At 31.5% G+C, this 25,440-nt stretch overlaps 1 protein-coding gene across 1 annotated transcript in view; it reads right to left on the bottom strand.

Annotated features, from left to right (window-relative positions):
* Window positions 1-25,440, bottom strand: part of oaf (out at first) — a 47,453-nt gene that overhangs the window by 6,757 nt on the left and 15,256 nt on the right. Inside the window, exon 2 of the mRNA XM_065501934.1 lies at window positions 2,847-2,960. Coding sequence (XP_065358006.1) covers window positions 2,847-2,960 — 114 coding nt within the window. The remainder of the gene's footprint in view (window positions 1-2,846; window positions 2,961-25,440) is intronic.

Below are 25,440 nucleotides of genomic sequence, written 5' to 3'. Positions count from 1 at the left end.
CCACAAAAGCTACAACCTCAGATCACATTGTTGTGCAAATCTAAAAAGGCATTACATTTATCACCGTCAACACAGATCTTTCATTTGAATCAGGAATTAAACACATTAGATTCATGGTTTGCGTATTGACAATAGACCTTGCCCCTTACATTCCATATCAGCATTGACTTACTCATTACCCAATAGCTCAAGTCACTGTACTCACGTATTTCGAAGTAGAAACAAGGTTCCCAAAGTGCTTGTTGGCATCAACGAGACTGTGGGTCGGTTAGTGGTCAATTACGCTTCAATGTGATCACGTTGGTTGTGTGATAGCATTCTATTTCGGAACGAAAATTTTCCCGGACACGGAATACAATGCTTTGTAAACAGATTCTCCAGTAATAAGATCGAATGAACTTATTTCAACTTAAACTTCATACAATAACGAATCTCCCCAGAGGATACTCAGGAGAGACATTCATATATGATAGGACATTAGGAGGTATTGGCAAGATCCATTGGATCACAACTCAAAACTGTCAACTTTAATTTAGGATTATTAAGGGTAACAGATGAAAGTCGTACTTGAAAGTCAACCAGGTATTGGCAGGATCCATTGGATCGCAACTCGTAACTGACAGCTTCAATTCAGGATAACGGATAACACAAAGCCAACCATAGCTCACAGAAAAAGAAAAACGGCCGCTGAAAACTAGAGCATTTCTGGCTGAACTTCTTATGTTGGGGAAACTCATGACAATCCATACATATTTCAACTGTCCAGGCAAGCCTTGAGTTAGCCAATTAAGGGCAAGTTTTCCAAAGCGCTTGTTGGCTACCAAGATGACAATGGTTTTACTTCAGTTTGGTCACTTTGCTTGAGTGACCTTAAGTTCTTTCAAAGACTGAAATCAAAGTACTTAGGTACATTTTCTACACGGCAAAACAGGTTGCTCTGTAATGCGTTCAAAGAAATCATCTCAACATCAACTTCATACAGCCAAGATCAGGATCAAAACGATCGTAACTCGTAAATGATAGACTTCAATTCAGGATAACGGATAACGCATGAATGTCGTACTTGAAAGTCACCCAAAGCAGACAAGCCACGTATTCAACTGTCCAGCCAAGCCTAAACGCAGCCACTTAATGCCAAGTTTCCCAAAGCGCTTGTTGTCTACCAAGATGACAATGGTTTGGCTTACGTTTGGTCAATTGAGTTGAGTGATAATCTTAAGCTCCTTCACAGACTGAAATCAAACTACTTCGGAAGAAACGAAGATTCTCCCGGTCATAGAAGACAATGATTTGCCAACAGTTTGTCCTGTAATGCGATCGAAAAAGTCATCCCATCATTAACTTCATACAGTCAAGATCAGGATCCAAACGATCGTAAGGCGTAAAAGACAGCCTTCAATTCAGGATAACGCAAGAATGTCGTACTTGAAAGTTGCCCAAAGCAGACAAGCCACGTATTCAACTGTTCAGCGAAGCCTACACTCAGCCAATTAATGCCAAGTTTCCCAAATCGTTTGTTGGATACCAAGATGACAATGGCTTTACTTCAGTTTGGTAACTTGAGAGGAGTGATAATCTTAAATTCCTTCACAGACTGAATTCACACTACTTCGGAGCATTATCTACATGAATAAACGAAGATTCTCCCGGTCATGGAAGACAATGCTTTGCCTACAGTTTGTCCTGTAATGCGATCGAAGTAGTCATCCCAACATTAACTTCATACAGTCAAAATAAGGATCCATCCGATCGTAACTCATAAATGACTTCAATTCAGGATAACGCAAGAATGTCGTACTTGAAAGTTTATTTAGACACACTCGAGCATAGTGCTGAACTGTAAGAGTGCTCTGGAAGCGGTATTGGAACTATACACAATTAGATTGTGTTGAGTACCAGGGTTCGGATCTGGACTATATTAGTACGGACTGGGAGGCTATATTTCACTATTATAGGTTGATTTTGGAAAGATTCCGGGACCCTACGAACCAATCCTGGAGTAGTAGGACGGATTGCAGGGTGTTCAGGGCCAAAGTTGGAATGCAATGGCAACCAGAATAGTAATTGATTTGGATATGAAAAGTCTCAGGTCTTTAGTAGGAGTGTTAACCGAGCACTCCTCAATTCAAGCCTTCATTGGTAAATGGGATATGGGCGCATTAGACTTCTTTAGGTTGTGCAGGGTATTGAGGAACTAGAAACAGTGGAATATATTATGTGTAACTGTCCTAGACTACAGGGTCTCGGGGAAAAATGGCTAGGGGATAGATTCCATGATGAACTGGGGTATATAGCTAGATATGATCTAGGAAATCTATTAGGCTTTATCAGGGGAAGAGGTTGGCTATTTTTTTCAATGCACAACCGACGAATTAAACAATATATAGTTTTTGCTGTTCTTACGACATCTTTGAGCTGAATTTATCATCCATGATCCAGGAATTGAATTTAGACCCACGAGTCCTAAACGTTTATTACAAACTATATCTGGAACATGGCTGGACTAGGAGCTGGCCAAATACTTCTCTCATTAAAGTACTTGCCAATGTCCTTTAAAACCCATCTGCATGAGGAAATGAATGTCTTAAAGGAAGGTCTCCTTGTTCATGGAACATAAAACGAAAAGGAGTGTGATCATCCTTTTTCTCTTGAGAAAAATGGAAATGCTCAAGAACTTTATTTTAAGCAACAGAGATCAAATGAGTAGAAGCTGACAAAATGCCGACAGCAGTAATCGCTCCAAAGAGTTCATATCATAAATAAAATCCCCCTACTTAATAATATTTTTCACATTTTGCCCTACAAACATTTATTTCCATTAATATTATATTATATACGCTACTTACATTTCGAAAATCAATAATTTGCGTTATTAAAGTACCATCCGTTTTTTGAAATTCCAACGTTATTAAGTCTTCACTAACATTTGAGGTAATGCTCTCCTGTATCACTTCACCACCCTGTAACGATAAATAGAACATACAAAAAATTAATTACAAAATGTTTGAAATAAAAGTTCAATTCAAACTATACAACATCAAATAATCATCGATAATTAGCATAATGCATTCATACACATTTAACCTTCAAACAATTTCAATTAACCGAAAAATCAAAAACAGCAGAAAAAGCAAAAAAAAAACACAAAAAAAGAACAGTTGAAAATTGCCTCTAATTAAGTATGAACTAAACTTTAACCCGTAACACTTATAATTGAAAAAAGTACAAGTACTAATTTTGTATAAAAGTACGTACTAGAGAATCCAAAGGGAGAGAGTGTATGTTGTACTAGGAAGCACAAACTATTTCAGCCGTGCAAAATGCATTTCAGTGAAAAATCAAAAGTGTGCTGGCAAATTTGATTTTCAAAACTAAAACTGCAATTGCAACAGTAAATTGAATGCATCACACCTAAATACAAACATCCACACACAGTTTACTAAGCTTAACTGCAACCCAACATCACAGTGCAAAAATATGTTGTAGTTTAACGCGAAAAAAAAAATTATAAAAATCATTTCAAATACTAAACATGTATTTTAAAGCTCTCCTCATCACCAATTAAATCTTCAACAAAATTTACAATCTACAAACGTACATACATACAGTGGTGGTCAAAACATATGCAACCAGCAACAGAATTTTACAAAAGTGGTTTAAACTAGTTTAAGATGTAAACAAAAATATTCATTTGCTTATAATATTTTTTAATTAATGCTTTAAAAATAAGAATATGAAATTTAATTCAGAATTTTTTGCATTGAAAAGAAAAAAAAAATTAAAAAACTACGTATGGGTTGATATTTCATTGGTCAAAACATATGCAACTAATTGCTTTTAAAACATTTCTGTCTATAAAACTTAATATTTCGTGGCAAATCCTATATTTTCAATGACGGCCTTACATCGGCAAGGCAGTGAAGCTATCAAATTGGTAATAAAATTTGCAGGAATAGCGTTCCAAGCATCTACCAATCCTTGAAACATAATATCTGAATTAGTGAAATTTTCGGGGTCGATTCTTTGATTAACGATTTCCCAAATGTTCTCAATGGGATTTAAATCTAGTAATTGTGGTGGCCATTCCATTACCGAAACTCTTTCTTGTGCTAACCACGATTTAACAATATGTGAAGAGTGCTTGGGGTCGTTATCGTGCTGAATAACTCATCGAAGAGGCATATTATCCACAGAATTTGGAAGCATTACTCTTTCCAAGATATCTCTATAGATAAATCCATCCATTATTTCATTAATTTAGAGCGATGGGACAACTCCAGCAGCAGAAAAACTGCCCCCATACCATTACGTTGCATCCTCCATGTTTCAGTGTCTTTTTACAGTACCATGCTTGAAGCCGCGTGTTAAGTGGTCGTCTTACGTAACACATGAAATCACTTCCGATGATATTAAATTCGGATTCGTCGCTAAATAGGACAGTCGTCCATTTGTTTTCTGGCCAATTTAAATACTCCATAGCAAACTTCAAACGTTTCTTTTGATTACGTTTTGATATAAGCGTTTTTTGCGCGTAGGGAAAACGTCGGTGAAGCATGCAGGATGCAACATAATGGTATGGGGGTTGTTTTTCTGCTGCTGGAGTTGTCCCATCGCTCTAAATTAATGAAATAATGGATGGATTTATCTATAGAGACATCTTGGAAAGAGTAATGCTTCCAAATGCTGTGGATAATATGCCTCTTCGATGAGTTATTCAGCACGATAACGACCCCAAGCACTCTTCACATATTGTTAAATCGTGGTTAGCACAAGAAAGAGTTTCGGTAATGGAATGGCCACCACAATTACTAGATTTAAATCCCATTGAGAACATTTGGGAAATCGTTAATCAAAGAATCGACCCCGAAAATTTCACTAATTCAGATATTATGTTTCAAGGATTGGTAGATGCTTGGAACGCTATTCCTGCAAATTTTATTACCAATTTGATAGCTTCACTGCCTTGCCGATGTAAGGCCGTCATTGAAAATATAGGATTTGCCACGAAATATTAAGTTTTATAGACAGAAATGTTTTAAAAGCAATTAGTTGCATATGTTTTGACCAATGAAATATCAACCCATACGTAGTTTTTTAATTTTTTTTCTTTTCAATGCAAAAAATTCTGAATTAAATTTCATATTCTTATTTTTAAAGCATTAATTAAAAAATATTATAAGCAAATGAATATTTTTGTTTACATCTTAAACTAGTTTAAACCACTTTTGTAAATTTCTGTTGCTGGTTGCATATGTTTTGACCACCACTGTATATGTAATGTTGATTGCATGTATATTTAGGAGTACATCTAACTGACTGTCTGTCTGCCAGTTTATTCTTCATAGTTTGAAATGGTTTTGAATTAACATACGTTTGGCACAACACAACAAATAATAGACGTACATAAGGAGTGAGATCGAAAAATTCTTAACATACATATATGTTTATAAAAAAGAAACCACTAAACTTACAGCTTTAATTTTTTTTTTATTTGATTGAAATTATTATTACAATTTACAAAAAAAATTATTTTTATAGTTTTAATCACTAGTGATGAAATTTTGAACCTTTTTCGGAAACCCTTCCATTAACGTTTTTATAGTGCTTTCTGTCACTTTGCTCGGACATGTAGTCCATCTCCGTTTAAAATCTACCACACTTTTGGACACCTTTTTTGTACTCTTCAATTCTCTTTTAACAAGAGCCCAATATCTCTCCACTGGCCTTAGCTCCGGGCAGTTTGGAGGATTTGCCTCTCTTGGTACAAATACCACATTATTGTTCTTGTACCACTCAAGGGCTTGTTTGCCATAGTGACAGGATGCCAAGTCAGGCCAAAAATAAGTGGACACATTATGAAGTCTTATGAATGGAAGCAGCCTTTTTTGTAAACATTCCTTGATGTAAATTTCGGTATTTATAGAGCCCGTTGTAACAAATGAGTGGCTTCTTTTGCCGCAACTGCATATTGCTTGCCATACCAAGAACTTTCTGGGAAATTTTGTCTGCTTTTGGGTCCTAAACTTTTCTTCAACATTCCCTCGAGCATCAGCAACATAAAATTTTTGACCTGGAAGTTGCGAAAAATCTGCCAGAACATACGTTTCGTCATCCATTATGCAGCAAGAATATTTTTTTATAAAACTTGACTTCAATTTCCGTGCTCTGTTTTTGGCCTCTAAATTTTTAGTAGCGTTCCTGTCAGGAACTTTTTGAGCCTTGTATGTTTTTAAACCTGCATTAGCTTTAACTTTTCGTACCAAATAGTCCGAGCACTGAGCTAACCGGGCTGCTTTCCTACCGGATGTGTTGGGAGCTCTTTTGAAAATGCGTTCTATTTTTTTGGCTTTAGAAACATCATGTGGACCATTCCTTCTACCTGAACCAGGTTTTCTATCAACTGACAAGTTCTCCCGGTACTGTTTAATAACATTGGAAACAGTTTGACGGCAGACCTTTGTATGCTTGGCCAACTTTTTGTAAGACCAAGTTGGGTTTTTTTGAAAATATTTAATAATTTCAGTACGCACTTTTTTCTGGTCACTCATTTTAATCAGATTAACAAAAAAATTAATATAATTGACATTACACATAATAACTGACATGTTTTTCAAAGGTAACTTGATCAAAAAAAAATTCAAATAATACTTGGGTTAAAAAATGTAATGAAAAACGTGTGTTAAGAATTTTTCGATCTCACTCCTTATATTGCTGCTGACAGACAGCCGCACAGACATGTTCGTTCATACAACCTAAATATTTGAATGTTTAACTTTCAACTGTAAAATGAACTGCGGCTGATGATTAGGATTATGTTGCTTTTCTAGCGCTGGCAATGACGACAATGATGTTGATTTGTTAGCAACTTTATAAAAATGGTTTCCACTTCCTATAAATTTAACGTTAACAAACTGCCATCTACAAAAACATGTGGCCAAAGAAAATGCAATAACATTTAAGGATTTCATTCATTGAAATTTTTAGAGAAATTTTTATTTTTAGGAAACTTCACGAGAATTTTCTATTTATAGAGAATTTGCTATTTATAGTTCACTTCTCGAGAATTTGCTATTTATTGTTCACTTCTCGATAATTTACTATTTATAGTTCACTTCTCGAAAATTTGCTATTTATAGCTCAATTTTCAAGAATTTGCTATTTATAGTTTAATTCTCGAGAATTTGCTATTTATAGTTCACTTCTCGAGAATTTGCTATTTATAGTTCACTTCTCGAGAATTTGCTATTTATAGTTCACTTCTCGAGAATTTGCTATTTATAGTTCACTTCTCGAGAATTTGCTATTTATTGTTCACTTCTCCATAATTTGCTATTTATAGTTCACTTCTCGATAATTTGCTATTTATTGTTCACTTCTCCATAATTTGCTATTTATAGTTCACTTCTCGATAATTTGCTATTTATAGCTCAATTTTCAAGAATTTGCTATTTATAGTTTAATTCTCGAGAATTTGCTATTTATAGTTCACTTCTCGAGAATTTGCTATTTATTGTTCACTTCTCCATAATTTGCTATTTATAGTTCACTTCTCGATAATTTGCTATTTATAGCTCAATTTTCAAGAATTTGCTATTTATAGTTCAATTCTCGAGAATTTGCTATTTATAGTTAATTTCTCGAGAATTTGCTGTTTATAGTTCACTTCTCGAGAATTTGCTATTTATAGTTCACTTCTCGAGAATTTGCTATTTATAGTTCACTTCCCGAGAATTTGCTATTTACTTCTCGAGAATTTGCAATTTATAGTTCACTTCTCGAGAATTTGCTACTTATTGTTCACTTCTAGAGAATTTGCTATTTATAGTTCACTTCTTGAGAATTTGCTATTTATAGTTCATTTCTCGAGAGTTTGCTGTTTATAGTTCACTTCTCGAGAATTTGCTATTTATAGTTCAATTCTCGAGAATTTGCTACTTATTGTTCACTTCTCGAGAATTTGCTACTTATTGTTCACTTCTCGAGAATTTGCTATTTATTGTACACTTCTCGAGAATTTCCTATTTATAATTCACTTCTCGAGAATTTGCTATTTATAGTTCACTCCTCGAGAATTTGTTATTTATTGTTCACTTCTCGAGAATTTTTTTATTTTTAGTTCACTTCTCGAGAATTTGCTATTTATAGTTCACTTCTCAAGAATTTGCTATTTATAGTTAATTTTTCGAGAATTTGCTATTTATAGTCAATTTTTCGAGAATTTGCTATTTATAGTTCACTTCTCGAGAATTTGCTATTTATAGTAAATTTCTCGGGAATTTGGTACTTTTAGCAAATTTATCGAAAATTTGCTGTTTTTAGTTAATTTCTCGAAATTTACTATTTATCCTCTCCTCATTTAGCTTCTTTCAATATCTTCAACAAATATTTAATATCTTTACTAGACTGCTTGAACAAAAGAAAGGTTAAAATTAATTTAAATCGAGTTCACTCATTGTGAACTCTGAACACCGTGTATAAATAGACAAATTATTGGTAATTTGAGTCTCATCCGCTTAATTGCGGCGAAACATGCAGCAAAAGAATGAAAAACAAAGAGACATACCTACAAATGCTTCTCTTTATCTGTCTGTCTTTCCGATTTGGCACAATAAATGAACGAAAAAAAAAAAACAAAATATAAATTTTAACAAAAAAAAGCAACGAAGCCAAACCATGATTGTTACTAAATGTTTCAGCAGAATGCAATTTTTACGCTTCCACTAATAGATACGTGAAGGAGCTGGTAGGAATACTTGAAACTATAAATAGCAAATTTGCAAGAATTGAACTATAAATAGCAAATTCTCGACAATTGAACTCTAAATAGCAAATTCGTGAGAATTGAACCATAAATAGCACATTCTCTAGAATTGAACTATAAATAGCAAATTACCGAGAATTGAACAATAAATAGCAAATTCTTGCGAACCGAATAATAAATAACCAATAACCAAACTATAAATAGCAAATTCTCGAGAATTGAACAATAAATAGCAAATTCGTGAGAATTGAACCACAAATAGTAAATTCCCGAGAATTGAACTATAAATAAGAAATTCTTGAGATTTGAACAATAAATAACAAATTCTTGAGAATTGAACCATAAATAGCAAATTCTCGAGAATTGACCAATAAATAGCAAATTCGTGAGAATTCAACCATAAATAGCAAATGCTCGAGAATTGAACTAAAGATAGCACATTCTCTAGAATTGAACTATAAATAGCATATTACCGAGAATTGAACAATAAATAGCAATTTCTTGTGAATTGAACTATAAATAGCAAATTCGTGAGAATTGAACAATAAATAGCAAATTCTCGAGAATTAAACTACGAATAGCAATTACTTGAGAATTGAACTAATTCTGGAGAAAAATTGTCTATAAACTGCCAAGCATCGAGCAAAAGTTGTTCACTTATTTGTATCATTCCTATTTTCCCTACCAGCTCTTTATATAAATAATTTTACTATTTTCGCATCAGCGAAAGTTTTTCATTGGAATGAGTTAATACCAACAGCATTATAAGTCAGATTTGGTGAGGTGACTGCCACATACAGACAGGTGTGTACGAGAATAAGCCAAAAAAAAAAATATTGTACAGCTACACAAATAAGTTGTTAAAGGTTTTTGCATGTATTAATCCATTACATAAAAAAAGAACGCAAAAAACGCTGTAAAAAAACGAAATGTGTGCACATTTTAACCAAAAACAAAACAACCAAATACAACATGTAAACTTTTCAACAACTTTCTAAAGTGGAACAACAAAATGGCAAAAAGCGCTAAGCCATACAAAAAGAGAGAAAAAGAGCGTGCGAGGTGAGGATAGGGAAAACAATTTTAAGTATTTTAAGCATTTAGTTTAAACCAAAATATAAAAAAAAAATAATACAGAAAAAATATATGGAAAATACCACATTCCGTAAATCACTTCCATTCACAATGTTTTGAAATGTTCATATACTTTTGCCAAAAACGAAAATCAATTTAAATTTCTTTTATGATTTAAAGAGTGTAAATTGAAAACTTTTAACTAGATTTAAGCACTATTAAATTTAAGAGTTTTCTTTGTTTGTATATTTAAAATAATAAAATCTTGTTAAAAGTTGGAAAGAAAAGCATTTATTATTTGTATTGAAAACTTAAAGGACTTTATAAGTTTAATAGATCAGAGAGACTAGGAGCAATTGATTATATTCAAATATATTGTAAACAGATATGTATACACTGGTAATTAAATTAGTAACTTAGTTCAATTATCGAGAATTGGCTATTTATAGTTCAATTCTCAATAATTTGCTATTTATAGTTCAATTTTGGAAAATTTGCTATTTATAGTTCAATTCTCAAGAATTAGCTATTTATAGTTCAATTCTCAAGAATTTGCTATTTATAGTTCAATTCTTCGAAAATTGCTATTTATAGTTCAATTTTGGAAACTTTGCTATTTATAGTTCAATTCTCGGGAATATGCTATTTATAGTTCATTTCTCAAGAATTTGCTATTTACAGATTAATTATCAAGAATTTGCTATTTATACCTCAATTGTCAAAAATTTGCTATTTGTAGCTCAATTGTCAAGAATTTGGTATTTATAGTTCAACACTTCGGAATTTGCTATTTATAATTCAATTCTCGAGAATTTGATATTTATAGTTCAATTCTCAAAAATTTGCTATTTATAGTTCAATTGTCAAGAATTTGCTATTTATAGTTCAATTCTTCGCAATTTGCTATTTATAGTTCAATTCACAAGAATTTGCTATTTATAGTCCAATTCATACTAATTTGCTATTTCTTGTTCAATTCTCAGGAATTTGCTATTTATAGTTCAATTCTCAAGAATTTGCTATTTTCATATCAATTCTCAGGAATTTGCTATTTATTGTTCAATTCTCGATAATTTGCTATCTATAGTTAAATTTTCGATAATTTGCTATTTGTAGTTCAATTCTCAAGAATTTGCTATTTATAGTTCAATTCACAAGAATTTGCTATTTATAGATCAGTTCTCGAGAATTTGCTATCTATAGTTAAATTTTCGATAATTTGCTATTTGTAGTTCAATTCTCAAGAATTTGCTATTTATAGTTCAATTCTCAAGAATTTGCTATTTATAGTTCCATTCTAAAGAATTTGCTAGTTACAGTTCGATTCTCAAGAATTTGCTATTTATAGTTCAATTCTCAAGAATTTGCTATTTATAGATCAGTTCTAGAGAATTTGCTATCTATAGTTAAATTTTCGAGAATTTGCTATTTATAGTTCAATTCTAAAGAAATAGCTATTTATAGTTGAATTCTCAAGAATTTGCTATTTATAGTTGAATTCTCAAGAATTTGCTATTTAAAGTTCGATTCTCAAGAATTTGCTATTTATAGTTCAATTCTCAAGAATTTGCTATTTATAGTTAATTTCTCGAAAATTTGCTATTTTAGTATTTTATATTTATAGTTAAATTATCGAAAATTTGCTATTTATAGTTCAATTCTCAAGAATTTGCTATTTACAGTTTAATTGTCAAGAATTTGCTATTTGTAGCCTAACACTTCGGAATTTGCTATTTATAGTTCAATTGTTAATAATTTGGTATTTATAGTTCAATTCTTCGCAATTTGTAGTTCAATTTTAGATAATTTGCTATATATAGTTCAATTCTCGAGAACTTTCTATTTATAGTTAAATTTTAAAAAATTTACTATTTATAGTTCAATTGCCAGGAATTTGCTATTTATAGTTCAATTCTCAAGAATTTGCTATTTATATTTCAATTCTAGAAAATTTGTTATTTAAATTCTCGAAAATTAGCTATTTATAGTTCAATTCTCAAAAAGTTGCTATTTATAATTCAATTGTCAATAATTTGCTATTTATATTTCAATTCTCGAGAATTTGCTATTTATAGTTAAAATCTCGAAACTTTGCTATTTATAGTTCAATTCTAGAGAATTTGATATTTATAGTTAAATTTTAAAAAAAATATGCTATTTATAGTTCAATTGTCAAGAATTTTCTATTTATATTTAAATTCTCGGGAATTTGCTATTTATAGTAAATTTTAAAAAATTTGTTATTTATAGTTCAATTGTAAAGAATTTGCTATTTATAGTTCAATTCTCGAGAATTTCCTATTTATACAAATCAATTCTCGAGAATTTCCTATTTACAAATCAATTCTCGAGAATTTGCTATATATTTTTCATTTTTAGAAAATTAGCTATTTATAGTTCAAATGTCAAATTCTCAAAAATTTGCTACTTATAGTTCAATTCTCGTGCATTTGCTATTTATAGTTCAATTCTCAAGCATCAGGTATTTATAGTAAATTTTTTCGAAAATTTTTATTAAACTTTAAAATTTTGCATTTTTCCTACAAATTTAAATTAACATTCCCTTAGTAATTATTTAACATTTTTATTATCCTTTCTACTATAAAAAACAAAATACTGATAAAAAGGAAAAAATATATAAAAATGCTAATTTCTTCAATTATTTACCGATTTTATCGTAATCAGTATGAGTATTTTAAATAAATATTTCGTGTACAACAATATCAGATAAAAAAAAATGTAGAAAAATTTGCTTAAAATATAAATGTTATGTATGCATTAAAATTAACATTAAAATAAAATAAAGAAGAGTCAATGGCAGGAGAAGAGACAGACGTGGATAGTATGAGTATGAAAATATTTTTGCCGCATTGTTTACACAAAATATTTTCACGTAGCAAATTGTGGCAACACTTCCGTACTCTAACGGTAAATGTTGTTCTTGTTTGTATATTTTATTTAGGACACGCTACACCATAAAATTAGGTTGGTGAGATGATTTGATGCTTTGACTCTCTGTATCATTGATATCTACAAGATAATACCAGCAGATATCAATGAGTTTTTCTTAGGTTTTCCTTAGAAAACCTAATATTTTACCCATTTTATGTGATAATCATTTTATGAAAAATTCACATATTCAGAAGGTGTTTGCAGTTCGACTTAAACGTCTGTCTGACATCTACAGCTAGTGGATATTTTAGAGATGGCTCACACAATCTAAGGCCGATCCTGATGTTGTTGACGATGGCTATAAAATGACATTCCTTCGCAGAACAAAAACAAACGCCACAAAATGAGCAAACAAAGTAACAAGAGGAGTGTTTTCCAACATTAAAGTTGCAAACTCGTTGGTAGTTAATTTTTCAGTTTATTTTATTTAACATTTTCTTGTTTATTTAGTTTTGCATGTTTGTTTGCCAAATCCAAACGGAAAGTTATACTGACCTCCAATTAAAGGAAATAAAGTCAACATTTAACACTTACTGCTGCTAGTAAACTATAAAAATTTGCATTTTTTTACTTTTAAAATTCTTTAGTAAAAGGGAAAATGAAAAAACACACAGAAATTCTGTTAAATATTTAAAGAGATGATAAGCAGGAGTTGCTTGTTTACTGGAGTTTTTACGAAATTTGTTTATTCTGCTTAACAACATTCTATAAAAGGTGAAAAGGTATATTAAAAAATTAAAAAATTCAACTAGTAAGTATGAGTTGCTAAAATATTTAACAAACAAAACATTTTGTTGACCATTAGGAAGATTAAATGATGGCCTTGCCAGTGAGCTAAACACCCAGTTAGTCTCCTAAATATTATGGCTAAGGTGTAACTTTACAATTAATCAAATTTTAAATTGTAATTTTGTTATTTTCAGTTCTTTTTATACTTCTTTCTAATCTCAAATGAATGATGATGATGAAAATACAGATTAATTTTATAGCAAATGCAAACAAATTTCCATTAGTAGACAAACAATAACGTAAGTCTGTCCGCTAAAAGGTCAGAGCAATAGCACAAGAAAGGGATTCTTAAAAGAAGGTAGAGAGAGCTAGGAAAAAAACAGTTTTATTTAAAAACTTTATTGTCGCCATTGTTGGCCATAAACGAAAAATGAACAAACAATATTTATTGATAAAGGACGAGGAAAACAGTGAAGGTGTTTTCTTTTCCATTTTGTAGCCATATTTACAAAACCGTAACCTACATCTCTCCTTTTTAGCTGTATAGGCTGCTAGACTCTCAATTCATTGATATAAAAGGGTAGACGACAATTTCTATTGAAGATGAAAACACAAAAGACATCTGCAAAATACATTTACTATTAATGTATAAAAGGGCTTTAAAACAAAGGAATTGTCTAAACAACACAAACAGAATTTGGAACATTAAAATTAAGGACTTACATATACATATGTGAACCAATAGCGACCTGTAAACACCTTATAAAGGAATGTTTAAGGAAAAACGTAGTACATACAAATTTTATTGGCTTAAGAACTTAAAAATGCGGGACTTTTTTAAATGTTTGGCTTTTATTTTGAAACATTTGTACAATAACAATGTATTGGCCATTGTTAGCTATGACTTTTTCCCATCTTTCTGACAAAAAAAACTGCTCATCTTTTGAGACCAAGAACGAATCATGCCAATTTCGGTTACTCTGTTCCAAAGTGAAGAGTATTCCAGAGAGTGCGTTCTGCATCGATGGAAACAAATAGTGGTAGGATGGGGAAAGGACTGAACTAGTCTGGACTATAAGGCGGGTGATGCGAAACATCCCAACCACTATATCTATATATATAAAAATGAAATGGTCCATGTATGTAATGGCTGATTTTTTTTTATTCATTTCGAAATTTTCAGGAGATGATTTGTAAAGAAAAAAATTCAAAAATTCCGGCTAAAACCGGCTTTTTTGGGTCCAGTCAATTGTAATAAAAAAAGCCCCCTAAAGTATGCAGTACAAATTTAGATATTTTATTTGCAAGTAAATAAGAACAGACATGTGTATGTGGGTTGGATAAACTTGAAGAACTAACATTAGTAAATGCTACCGGGCGAAGCCGGCTAGTTATAAATAGTTTTTAACAGATATTGCAACATGTGGCGTTGTCATGATGGAATATTAGGGTTTCATGCCTGGGCGCATATTCTGGGCATTTTTCTTCCAATGCTCGACAGATTCAATTACCTTGGATATTTGGCTTCGGTGTCGATACGATCTCTTACGCATCGCGTTATCGTTCAAGGATTATTTCGGACGAGCAAGGTCTCTCGGCTTCAATTCGTATGGTACCCAATTTCCCTGCTTTTGGATGAATCCTGTTTCTCGCGAACGCTTTGAAATTGCAGCTTGTGTAGCTCCCAATGATTTTGCAAGCTCTTTGACGATTCTGACAACAATCTTCGTAGAGTATGCCTCCAATTCGTGGTCCTCAAACTTTTTTTTTCTTGTCCTGGGCGATCCTTGTCTGCCGTATAAAAATCACCCATTCTGAACCTCACAAACCATTTCTCGCACGTTGAAACAGATGGAACACATTCACCATAAGCTTAGGTGAGCAATCTGTGTGAGTCGAACTCTTCATAATATATAGCCAAAATTGTTGAGTCAAAACAGCCAGCGAAACTCTTTTCCGAAAACAACTAAAGTCCTTGAACCGAAACAGGCAACCAGCATCAATCCACCAAAAAAGAAAAACAGTAACATGTATAACTTGAAACATAATCAATCGCCTTCTATTGGAAGACAGCCCAACTCTTTGAGACGCAACTTCAAACTGTGGATAATTATGCTAATGTTAATATAGACTAAATGAGAATTATAAAGTAGTAACTTTTTACGATAACCGCAATGAGTATTACATGCAAAATTTATGCACAATAACTGTGTATAATTAATGTATGTTGTATTTACGTTCACACTAGCTTAAACATTGAAACGGTTTCTAGTTCATCTAGAAAACAATTCCCAGAATCATAAATTTAATTTAAAAATCATTCCTGAACAATTGAAGATTGTATTTGGCAAATATGTTCACTGAATAGATGTTCACAAGAAAGATATTCAGCTTTTTCACTAAATTCCAGAAATATTCATTTCCATAGTTTTCAGAGGTAACTTAGACGCGTCCAAAGTCTACTTTTGGATCCACAAACCTTAAGTACTAAGATAGTTGTGTACCCTTTTCTTGGATTAATTAATAAAAATAATTTTTTATTGAATTTTCTTATTTTCAGATACAATTAAAGATAAATATCTCGATTATGTTGATTTATTCGGAATTATATTTGTTTTCGGCTACTACTCGTATTCGGGTAACGACTTCGGCATAATCGTTTCATCGTAGGTGCGGTCTCTATAATAAAAATCAGCTTAACGCAGGTTCGTGTTGCGGATTTTTTTTGTATTCAGGATCGATTTATCGCAGGTTTGGGTTTTATATTCAGGATCGGGTTTCTGTATTCAAGATCTATGTATAAAAGGTTCGAGGGCATTCAAGGAAATGAAATGACTATGCAGGGAATTCATTCACCGACTGGTAAAATTCTCAAGGAGTGATGATTGGAAAAAAAATAAATTTCACAATATCAGTTGTTTCAGGGATCCACTTCATGGGAAGTTTTGTATTTTGGTTACTCGTAATAGCTTAGCTAATCTCAATCAAGGGGATACGATATTTCTCCTTTGCAATATCGTTGAGATCACGACCAATATTTAACGCATCTTCAACTGAATATGTCCATAGATCTTCAGTATTGAGTGAGGTTGGGTTGGCCAAATTCTCAAAATGGTGAAGGGTATCCTGGGGACCTTCAACCTAAGTTCTGTACTCATACGCCCTGCCGCGACAGTCTTACTTCGGTTTATGCAATACGCCTTGGGCGATCTCCAAGTACGGTATTCAATGCGACTGCCGTGTTTGATTATCGTTCAAAGTTGATACGTAAGACGAGTGACCAAGTGGATTATATACTTATCGACGTATATCATTTCTAACATGCTTCGAGGGTGTCAAACTCTATTATGTGGAAGTGGGAGTGGTTTTTCTAAAAGAATTGCCGTGAAATTATACTATTGTGTTCCTTGACCACTAAGACAAGACATTCGTTTGTCGTTAGTCCATTTGAGATTGGCATTTTGTCAGTTTTTTTATGTTTCTCCCCTTTGTTTCGCCTCATAATTGGCCAATAACACGCCATTTGTTTTATAACATGGTTTCTTTATCCAAGCCCCATGTTCTTCCGACAAGTCCTTTGAGTACTTTGTTTCTACTTCGTATTGCGAAGGCTAGGATGTTTAATTGACGTAATGCTGATGCCATCGACTTCAACGTTCAGTTCAAGACTTTTCTGATTATATTTCTGGTGATAATTACAGTTTACATGCAGTGAAAAAATCATACATATAACTGAGATGACTGTTTACTAAACAGCATATATGTATCAGCCCAATTATGAATAAAAATTCCCCGGGAGTTTTTCCCCTTTTCTCGTTTTTCCTATACAAATTCAATGGGAAAAAACTCCCGTGGAACAAACTCCCGCGGCATTTTTTATTAATAATTGGGCTGCATATTCCTATGGTCCCAAGTTGTAACAAAGGACCGTAACAAAATTCTTTCATCGGTATCTGCCTTGTGCTATTAGTCTTATTTCAGACTACATTTTTCCTCTTTTTCTAATTTCGTATACCAGTTGCCTTCTTCTGGTCTTCTTCTGCTGCCTTGAGGATTGCAGTTAATTGCCATCTTTGATATATCATCATGTCTTCTCAAAATAGGGTCCACCCAACACCATTTTCTCTTTGCATTTTCTATGCGCATTGGAGTTTCGCCTATTCTTTGTCAGAAGTCTCTGTTGCAAACTACGTTCGGCCAAAATATTTTGCAATATTTTTCGCAAGCAGCGGTTAATAAATACTTGCAGTGACTAGATGTCGCTTGCAGTAGAGTTCAGAGAAGATTTGAAGTGAAAAGGTGCAGCTTAGTTTTTATATGTATTTGTGGTGACTTCCATACTCTTTGTAATGCCTCATATGACTGCTTTGCTTTACTTATGCGATATGCAATATCATCACGTGAGCCGCCTGTATTGTATCACATCCCATCCTCGAGCTCTATGTTGTTTACTCTGAACTTGGAGAGATTAGTTGTATTGAATCTTAGTTTTGTCGAAGTTAATATGAATGTTAATATCAGATGCCAGCTGATGTATCTGATCCAATTTGGCTGTTATGTCGGTTAAGTTATTGCGAGCAGGCAAATATCAACAGCGTAGTCAAGATCCAAACAGCATATTAATACTGGATTACACAGATACCCAGATAAGAAACCATTGACAGCTGTCAAAATAGTAATTTCGAACCGTATGGTTTTGTTTACATTTTTTTACCATTTTTTCAATTCCGCCATTACGGGAGATCTTATAGCGAGAGAAAAAATAAAATGTAGTAAAAAATCGATGAGTGTGTGAGACGAGATATAGAAAGATAAATTTATATGTGTGTCCCTCTTTTAAATCTACCGTGGTTTATTATACATTTTCTTTTGTTAATTTTTCGTAAATTTTTTTTGTTTGCTTCCGCCATATTGCTAAAAACAGCTGATTCGGGTCTATGTTAGTCTATGCTGGATTATATTATTCAAATTGAACTTGTTAAAATTAAAGAACATATTTTTAAAATGTATAACAAACATAACTAACATTTTTTTAAACAACAAGTTTGTTTTGTGTTTCTGTAAATAAATAAAAAAAAACTTTTTATACTGTATTCCTGATTAAGATAATGACTGCAACACAAAATTTTGCCAAACACGTGCCTCTCACAACTGCCTGCTCTCACTGCGGAGATTTTAAAAAAGTCTTATTTCACGTTATTTCTCTTTTGTCTTAAAAACAACTTTATTAAAAAAAAATACAAGCAGCATACTTTAGGGAGTTTAGCTAATAAATACTTGTATATATACTTCAAGGGATTTTCCAAATCACAAACCTTAAAGAAAGCCACTATGCTTTAGCAACTCCCTTAGGAACTAATTTCAAGGTGTTACAAACATGTGGCCAAACTTAATCCGTATAACCATGAAATGTTAAAAAGAATAGAAAGTTTACAAGCATAAAAACAAAACAAAATGAAAATACAAGCAGTTTCAAAAAAAGTATAAAGGGAAAAAAGGTCATTAAAAACAATAGAGAAATACAAATGAAAAATAATAAACAAGCAAAACAACAACAACAAAGTAAATGTCCATGAACTAAATTGCAAAATAAAAAATGTATAAAAAACATAATAATAGAACAGAAAACAACATTGGCAGCAGCAATTGCAAAAGCAGCTGTGACTGGCTGGTTGGCTGGCTCTATATGCAGCATCTACATGAGGCAGTAAAACAACGAGAAAGTAAAATAAAACAGCGTTTTATATACACAAAAAAATATAATTTTGCACTCTTTTTTTTACTTATTTGGGGAATTTCTTTCAAAAGAAAGTGGAAATTGTTAAGAAAACAATATAAAAGGAAAAACAACGACATCAATAAAGATTTTATTTAGTACGTGAAATATATAAATAAATAAATATTTATTTATTTGCAGTTTGTGGCCACAATCCAAAACAAACAGCAGAAAGGACAGACATTTTAACAAATATAAAAGTTATGCTGGTATATTTGTTTCTTCTTTTTGATTTAAAAGTTTGAAAAACTTATTTTCAAATGAAAACAAAAAAACAAAATTTTTGCATTTTAAATTGACCTTTATGTAATTTTATTTTCACTTAAATCTGTTTTAAATTTATGCAGAATTCTTACGAAAAATTCTATATTAAAGCAATTGATTATTTTTATTTTCATAAAAATACCAGACAAAGGAGCACAATTTAGAACTGGGAGCCCTAAGAAACGCATTTGCTGGGACTTTTATTTAATCGAATTTTACATTAAATATATGCATTTTTTGTACTTTAATATTACCTTCTAAGCTTCCCAGAAAGCTGACAAATGTATAATTTAATTTCTCTTAACTTTCAACTTTTATATGTTAAAAATATCCCTCACACTCTGACATTCTACATTCATAAATAAAATTGTTCAACAAAAAAAAAAAAAAAACAAGTAAATATAACTGAATGATAAAAACAAACTGACATAAAGGCCAGAGAAAGACTTACCAAGAAGCAGCAACAAAAAAAGGAGGACAAATACAAGTTCATCAAAAAGAATAAAAAGTTTAAAAGAAAAACAAAAAAAAAAATAAAAAACCAACCATTCATCATATTTTTTAACATATAAAGGGTTTCACGGTTCAAAAACAAGTGCAAAGATTAAAAAAAATCGCCCCATGGAAAATAAATATAAAAAAACACATACATATCCACAAAAGAAATAAAAAAACAACAACAAAAAATACATACTAAAACTAACATTGCATTTAATAATATTCTAAGAATAAAAAGCAACAACAACAAAAACATCACCTTGCTGAAAATCCCCCTTTAAACTTTTCTTTAATGAATAAATGCATGAATAAATGAATGAATGACTTACAATGAATGAACAAAACAAGAGAACAAGCAGGAAAGTGTGAGTGAGTGAGTGAGCGAGTGAATGCGTGATTTGAAAACTACAACAACAAAACTTATATTCAATGTACTAAAACAACAACGACAACACAAAAAAGTAAACAACATTATGGCGTTTGACTCTTTAATAAATCTTCGTAAATGTTTGCTTACTCGGTTGAACTTCTTGTTTTTTTGTTGTTTACTCACATGCATTCCCACACTCACACATGCTCATGTGTATGCGTGTTGTTAATGCACCTAAAAGTATGCTACTTGAATTATATATTTATAAAGTTCTTTTATTTTTTGTATTTTCTTCTCGTTTTTGCTACTTGAAAATACATATGAATACACGCATCATCTTAAGGCACACTTCAGCCGCACCGGCATGGACTGACGTACGGACGGACAACATTTAAACAGTCATTCATGTGTGCAAAAGAAGAGTTCTTGATGTTGATGAAAAATTAGTTTTTCAGGAAAAATATGTACATATGTAAAATAAAAAATAAGAATAAAGTAGACTAACAAATATGTGGATCAGACTATGTAAAGAGAAATAAAGAGGCTAATGGTGATGAAATTATAATTTTAGTACTAAATATCTAATAAGTTCTATATTTTATACAATAACTAAATTACTGAAACATAATATTAGTTATACTAAGTTTTTAGTACAATTTTAGTCGAAATCATAGTTTTAGTACTAAATTATAATTTTAGTACTAAATTTAAATTTTAGTACTGAATTATAAATTTAGTACTAAATATAAATTTAGTACTAAATTATAAGTTTAGTATTAAATTACAATTTTAGTACTAAATTACAATTTTAGTACTAAATTACAATTTTAGTACTAAATTACGATTTTAGTACTAAATTACAATTTTAGTACTAAATTACAATTTTAGTACTAAATTACAATTTTAGTACTAAATTACAATTTTAGTACTAAATATTAACTGATTATTAAATTATAAATTTAATATGTACTAAATTACAATTTTAATATATGGGGGATTTCATGTCAAGTGAACCAACTTTTGAAATCGATGTCTTCCGATCGGGATGAAATTTGCACCAAGGTTAGCTCTATTGGATAGTAACTCAGACACAATTTTTCAACAACATCGGTCGAGAACTCTCTGAGTTATAGGGGGTAAAATTTTGACAATTTGGTCAAACAGGGGTTTTTTCTTATCCATGTAACTTATTACCTATTGTTCTTAGCAAAATGTGTTCCAAATAGTATAGATAGCTATTTCTTCGATCTTTCGAAAAAAAATATTTAAAAAAAAAAATAAAAAATTTTTAATATTTTTTTTCCGAAATCAAAAACTTTTTTGACTTTTTTTTAAAATACGCTATTTTTTTTATTTTTTTTTTTTTCTTAAAATAAAGTTTAGATATTTTCCTTGAACACCTACTTGGTCGCTTAGTGGGATGCGAGTGGGATATCTATCAAAATAAATATTTTGTAACTCAAAACATAAAATTTTTGACTTTTTTTGCAAAATCAAAAACTTTGTTGACTTTTTTTTTTCAAAATGGACCCTTTTTTAATCTTTTTTTTTAGGTCAAACAAAAGCTTAGATATTGTCCTTGAAGACCCTTTTGGTCGCTTAGTGGGATGCGAGTGGGATATCTATCAAAATAAATATTTTTTAACTCAAGACTTACAATTTTTGACTTTTTTTTTTGCAAATACGATTTTTTTTCCAAATGGGCCCTTTTTTTAAAATTTTTTTTGTAGTCAAAAGAAAGCTTAGGTCCATTCCTTTAAGATATTTTTAGTCCCTTAGTGGGATGCGAGTGGGATATCTATCAAAATAAATATTTTGTAACGCAAGACATACAATTTTTTAATTTTTTTTTGCAAAATCAAAATTTTTTTCCAATATGGGCCCTTTTTTAATTTTTTTTTTTGCTCAAAAGAAAGCCTAGGTCCATTCCTTTAAGATATTTTTAGTCCCTTAGTGGGATGCGAGTGGGATATCTATCAAAATAAATGTTTTAACACAAAAATTGTATGTCTTGAGTTACAAAACATTTATTTTGATATATATCCCACTCGCATCCCACTAAGCGATCAAAACCATCTTAAAGGAATAGGCCTAAGCTTTCTTTATAGCAAAAAAAAAAATTACAAAAAGGGCCCATTTTAAAAAAAAGTCAAAAAAGTTTTTGATTTTGCCAAAAAATCAAAAATTGTATATCTTGAGTTACAAAATATTTATTTTGATAGATATCCCACTCGTATCCCACTAAGGGACCTAAAATATCTTAAAGGAATGGACCTAAGCTTTCTTTTGACTAAAAAAAAATTTTTAAAAAAGGGCCCATTTTGAAAAAAAATTCGAATTTGCAAAAAAAAAGTCAATAATTGAATGTCTTGAGTTACAACATTTTTATTTTAATAGATATTCTACTCACATCTTCCTAAGTGACAAAATAGGTCTTAAAGGAAAAGACCTAAGCTTTCTTTTGAGCAAAAAAAAATTTTAAAAAAAAGTCCCATATTGGAAAAAAATTTCGATTTTGCAAAAAAAAATTAAAAAATTGTATGTCTTGCGTTACAAAATATTTATTTTGATAGATATCCCACTCGCATCCCACTAAGGGACTAAAAATATCTTAAAGGAATGGACCTAGGCTTTCTTTTGAGCAAAAAAAAAAAATTAAAAAAGGGCCCATATTGGAAAAAAATTTTCATTTTGCAAAAAAAAATTAAAAAATTGTATGTCTTGCGTTACAAAATATTTATTTTGATAGATATCCCACTCGCATCCCACTAAGGGACTAAAAATATCTTAAAGGAATGGACCTAAGCTTGTGAGGACGCAAAGTCACACATTTGTTTTGGCCCACACATTTATTTATTTTTGTCTTATTTTATTTAATTATCTTGTCTTTTGCTAAAATACTAAATTACAATTTAATTATCCGTTAATTTAAATTAATTTGTTACGCCATCTACATGTCGATGTATTATTTATTAACTACAACTCTACCAACAGAGTTGTATAAAACAGTACTAGTAGTCAACTGTGGCTAGTAGTCAACAGTGTGTATGTCTATGTATGTGTGTGTCTGTGTAATTGTACTATGTGTATAAAAGGCAGGCACAAACCACAGAACAAGATCAGTTGGTTTTGGGCTGATCGCTAGGTAATATGTTTGTTTGACTATTACCTATAATAAAATAATTGGGTAGAGTTTGTATGGCCTGCCTTTTTGCTAAATGGATTAATTAGTATTGTTCCCTACCACGCGTACGGTTTTAGAGAAAGTGTATTTAAATTTAATAAAAAGTTTTATAACGTAATATGAAAAAATATATTGTGTTATTATTTTAATAAATTCTGATAACGACCCTGGACAACGTTGAGCTACCCCAGCGTTGAGGAGAAATTCCGTCGTTACAGTGGCGCCCGAGCAGGGACTTTAAAAAAAATGATCTTTACAAAAAGACATTGAAAGAAAAAAGTCATATTGTGAAAAATAATGTTGTGTATAAACTGTGCGTGTTACTAAGTGTGAAATAAAAACGGAACTTTTGCTAAAGAAAAGATTCATAAATATTAAATAATAGTTAATCGGGCTTCAATAAATGGATTATCGCAAAATAAAAAAATTAACTAATATATGGATAATATTTATGATATTAGCAAAATATCAATATTACGTCAACTGTGTTTATGTCGTGTTCGTCATAAATATAAATAAATTTATATTTAACGCGCTTCGGAAAAAAAAAAGTTAATCGGGTCGAAAATTTTAAAAATAAATATAAATTTATAATCGCGGAAATGCACTGTAATACGCGTTGCGCATTAAACATTTGCTCACAAATCTCTACGAAATAATTGAAAAAAAAATATATATTTGTTTATGTCGTGTTTGTCATAAATGTAAATAAATTTATATTTAACGCGTATCGAAAAACAAATCGGGACGGAAAATATAAATATAAATTTATCATCGCGGAAAGGTCTTATTCAATAGAAGAAAAAAGAAAAATAATAATTGTGAATCATGTTAAAAATTTCCTGGGCCTACACATTACGCAAGGATGACTTGGTATCCTACTTGGACGAGTTTGGAATTCAACCGGCTGGCAGCGTGGACGAGATGAGAAGGCAGATGGCACAATTTATTGGTAGCCCACACTCTCCTGACCAATTACATCGTTTACTAGAATTGCAGGCAAAGTATGAAAATTCTTCAGGTAACTCTCCAAATCCAACAGTGTCACCATCGAAAGCTCCCAGATTATTAATAAACGGAGAATCGAGCCCACTAAAAATGGAATCAGGTACGTCATCAAATATTAATGCCAGGAAAACAGATGGATACGATACAACCGTACATAAAGTGGAAAATAGGGAAACTGCATTAATCAACACGATTGATTTAGTTCGAAAATGGGGTATACGTTATGATGGAGGAAAGGATCCCCTCATATTCATTGAAAGATTAGAGGAAATGTCGGAACTATACGATGTCGATAAAAATTTCTTACCAAAAACTATGCCAGAGTTATGTAAGGAAAAGGCATCGATATGGTTCCGAAATAACAACAAACATTGGAACACATGGGACTCTTTCAAATCAGATTTTTTAAAATTTTTCCTTACTTCTAGATATTTTGAAAAGCTGGAAGATGATATCCGAAGAAGATGTCAACGATCTCGGGAAACTTTTAAAGATTATGTCCTGGCTCTGCAGAATTTAATGCGACATGCAGAGATGACAGAGGAACAAAAATTGGAGCGGATTTATCGTAATGCGCATCCCAAATATTTGTTATATATTCATCGAAGGGATTTTACCAACTTGAAGGAACTGCTATCCCTCGCCGATGATTTCGAAAGTATACCCACGACAAATAATCCACCAATAAATCCCCAACCCCCTCGATATGAACAACATCGGATGATGACTAATCAAACGCCCAACAATTATAATTCCATCGAAAGGAATTTAAACCAATCTGGTCAACATCGCCAAAATTCTAGGAATGAGGAAATTCTAGAAAA

The sequence above is a fragment of the Calliphora vicina genome, chromosome 2 (genome assembly GCF_958450345.1).
Source record: "Calliphora vicina chromosome 2, idCalVici1.1, whole genome shotgun sequence".
In the NCBI taxonomy this organism is placed as follows: domain Eukaryota; kingdom Metazoa; phylum Arthropoda; class Insecta; order Diptera; family Calliphoridae; genus Calliphora; species Calliphora vicina.
This window is presented reverse-complemented; position numbering and strand designations above follow the sequence as displayed.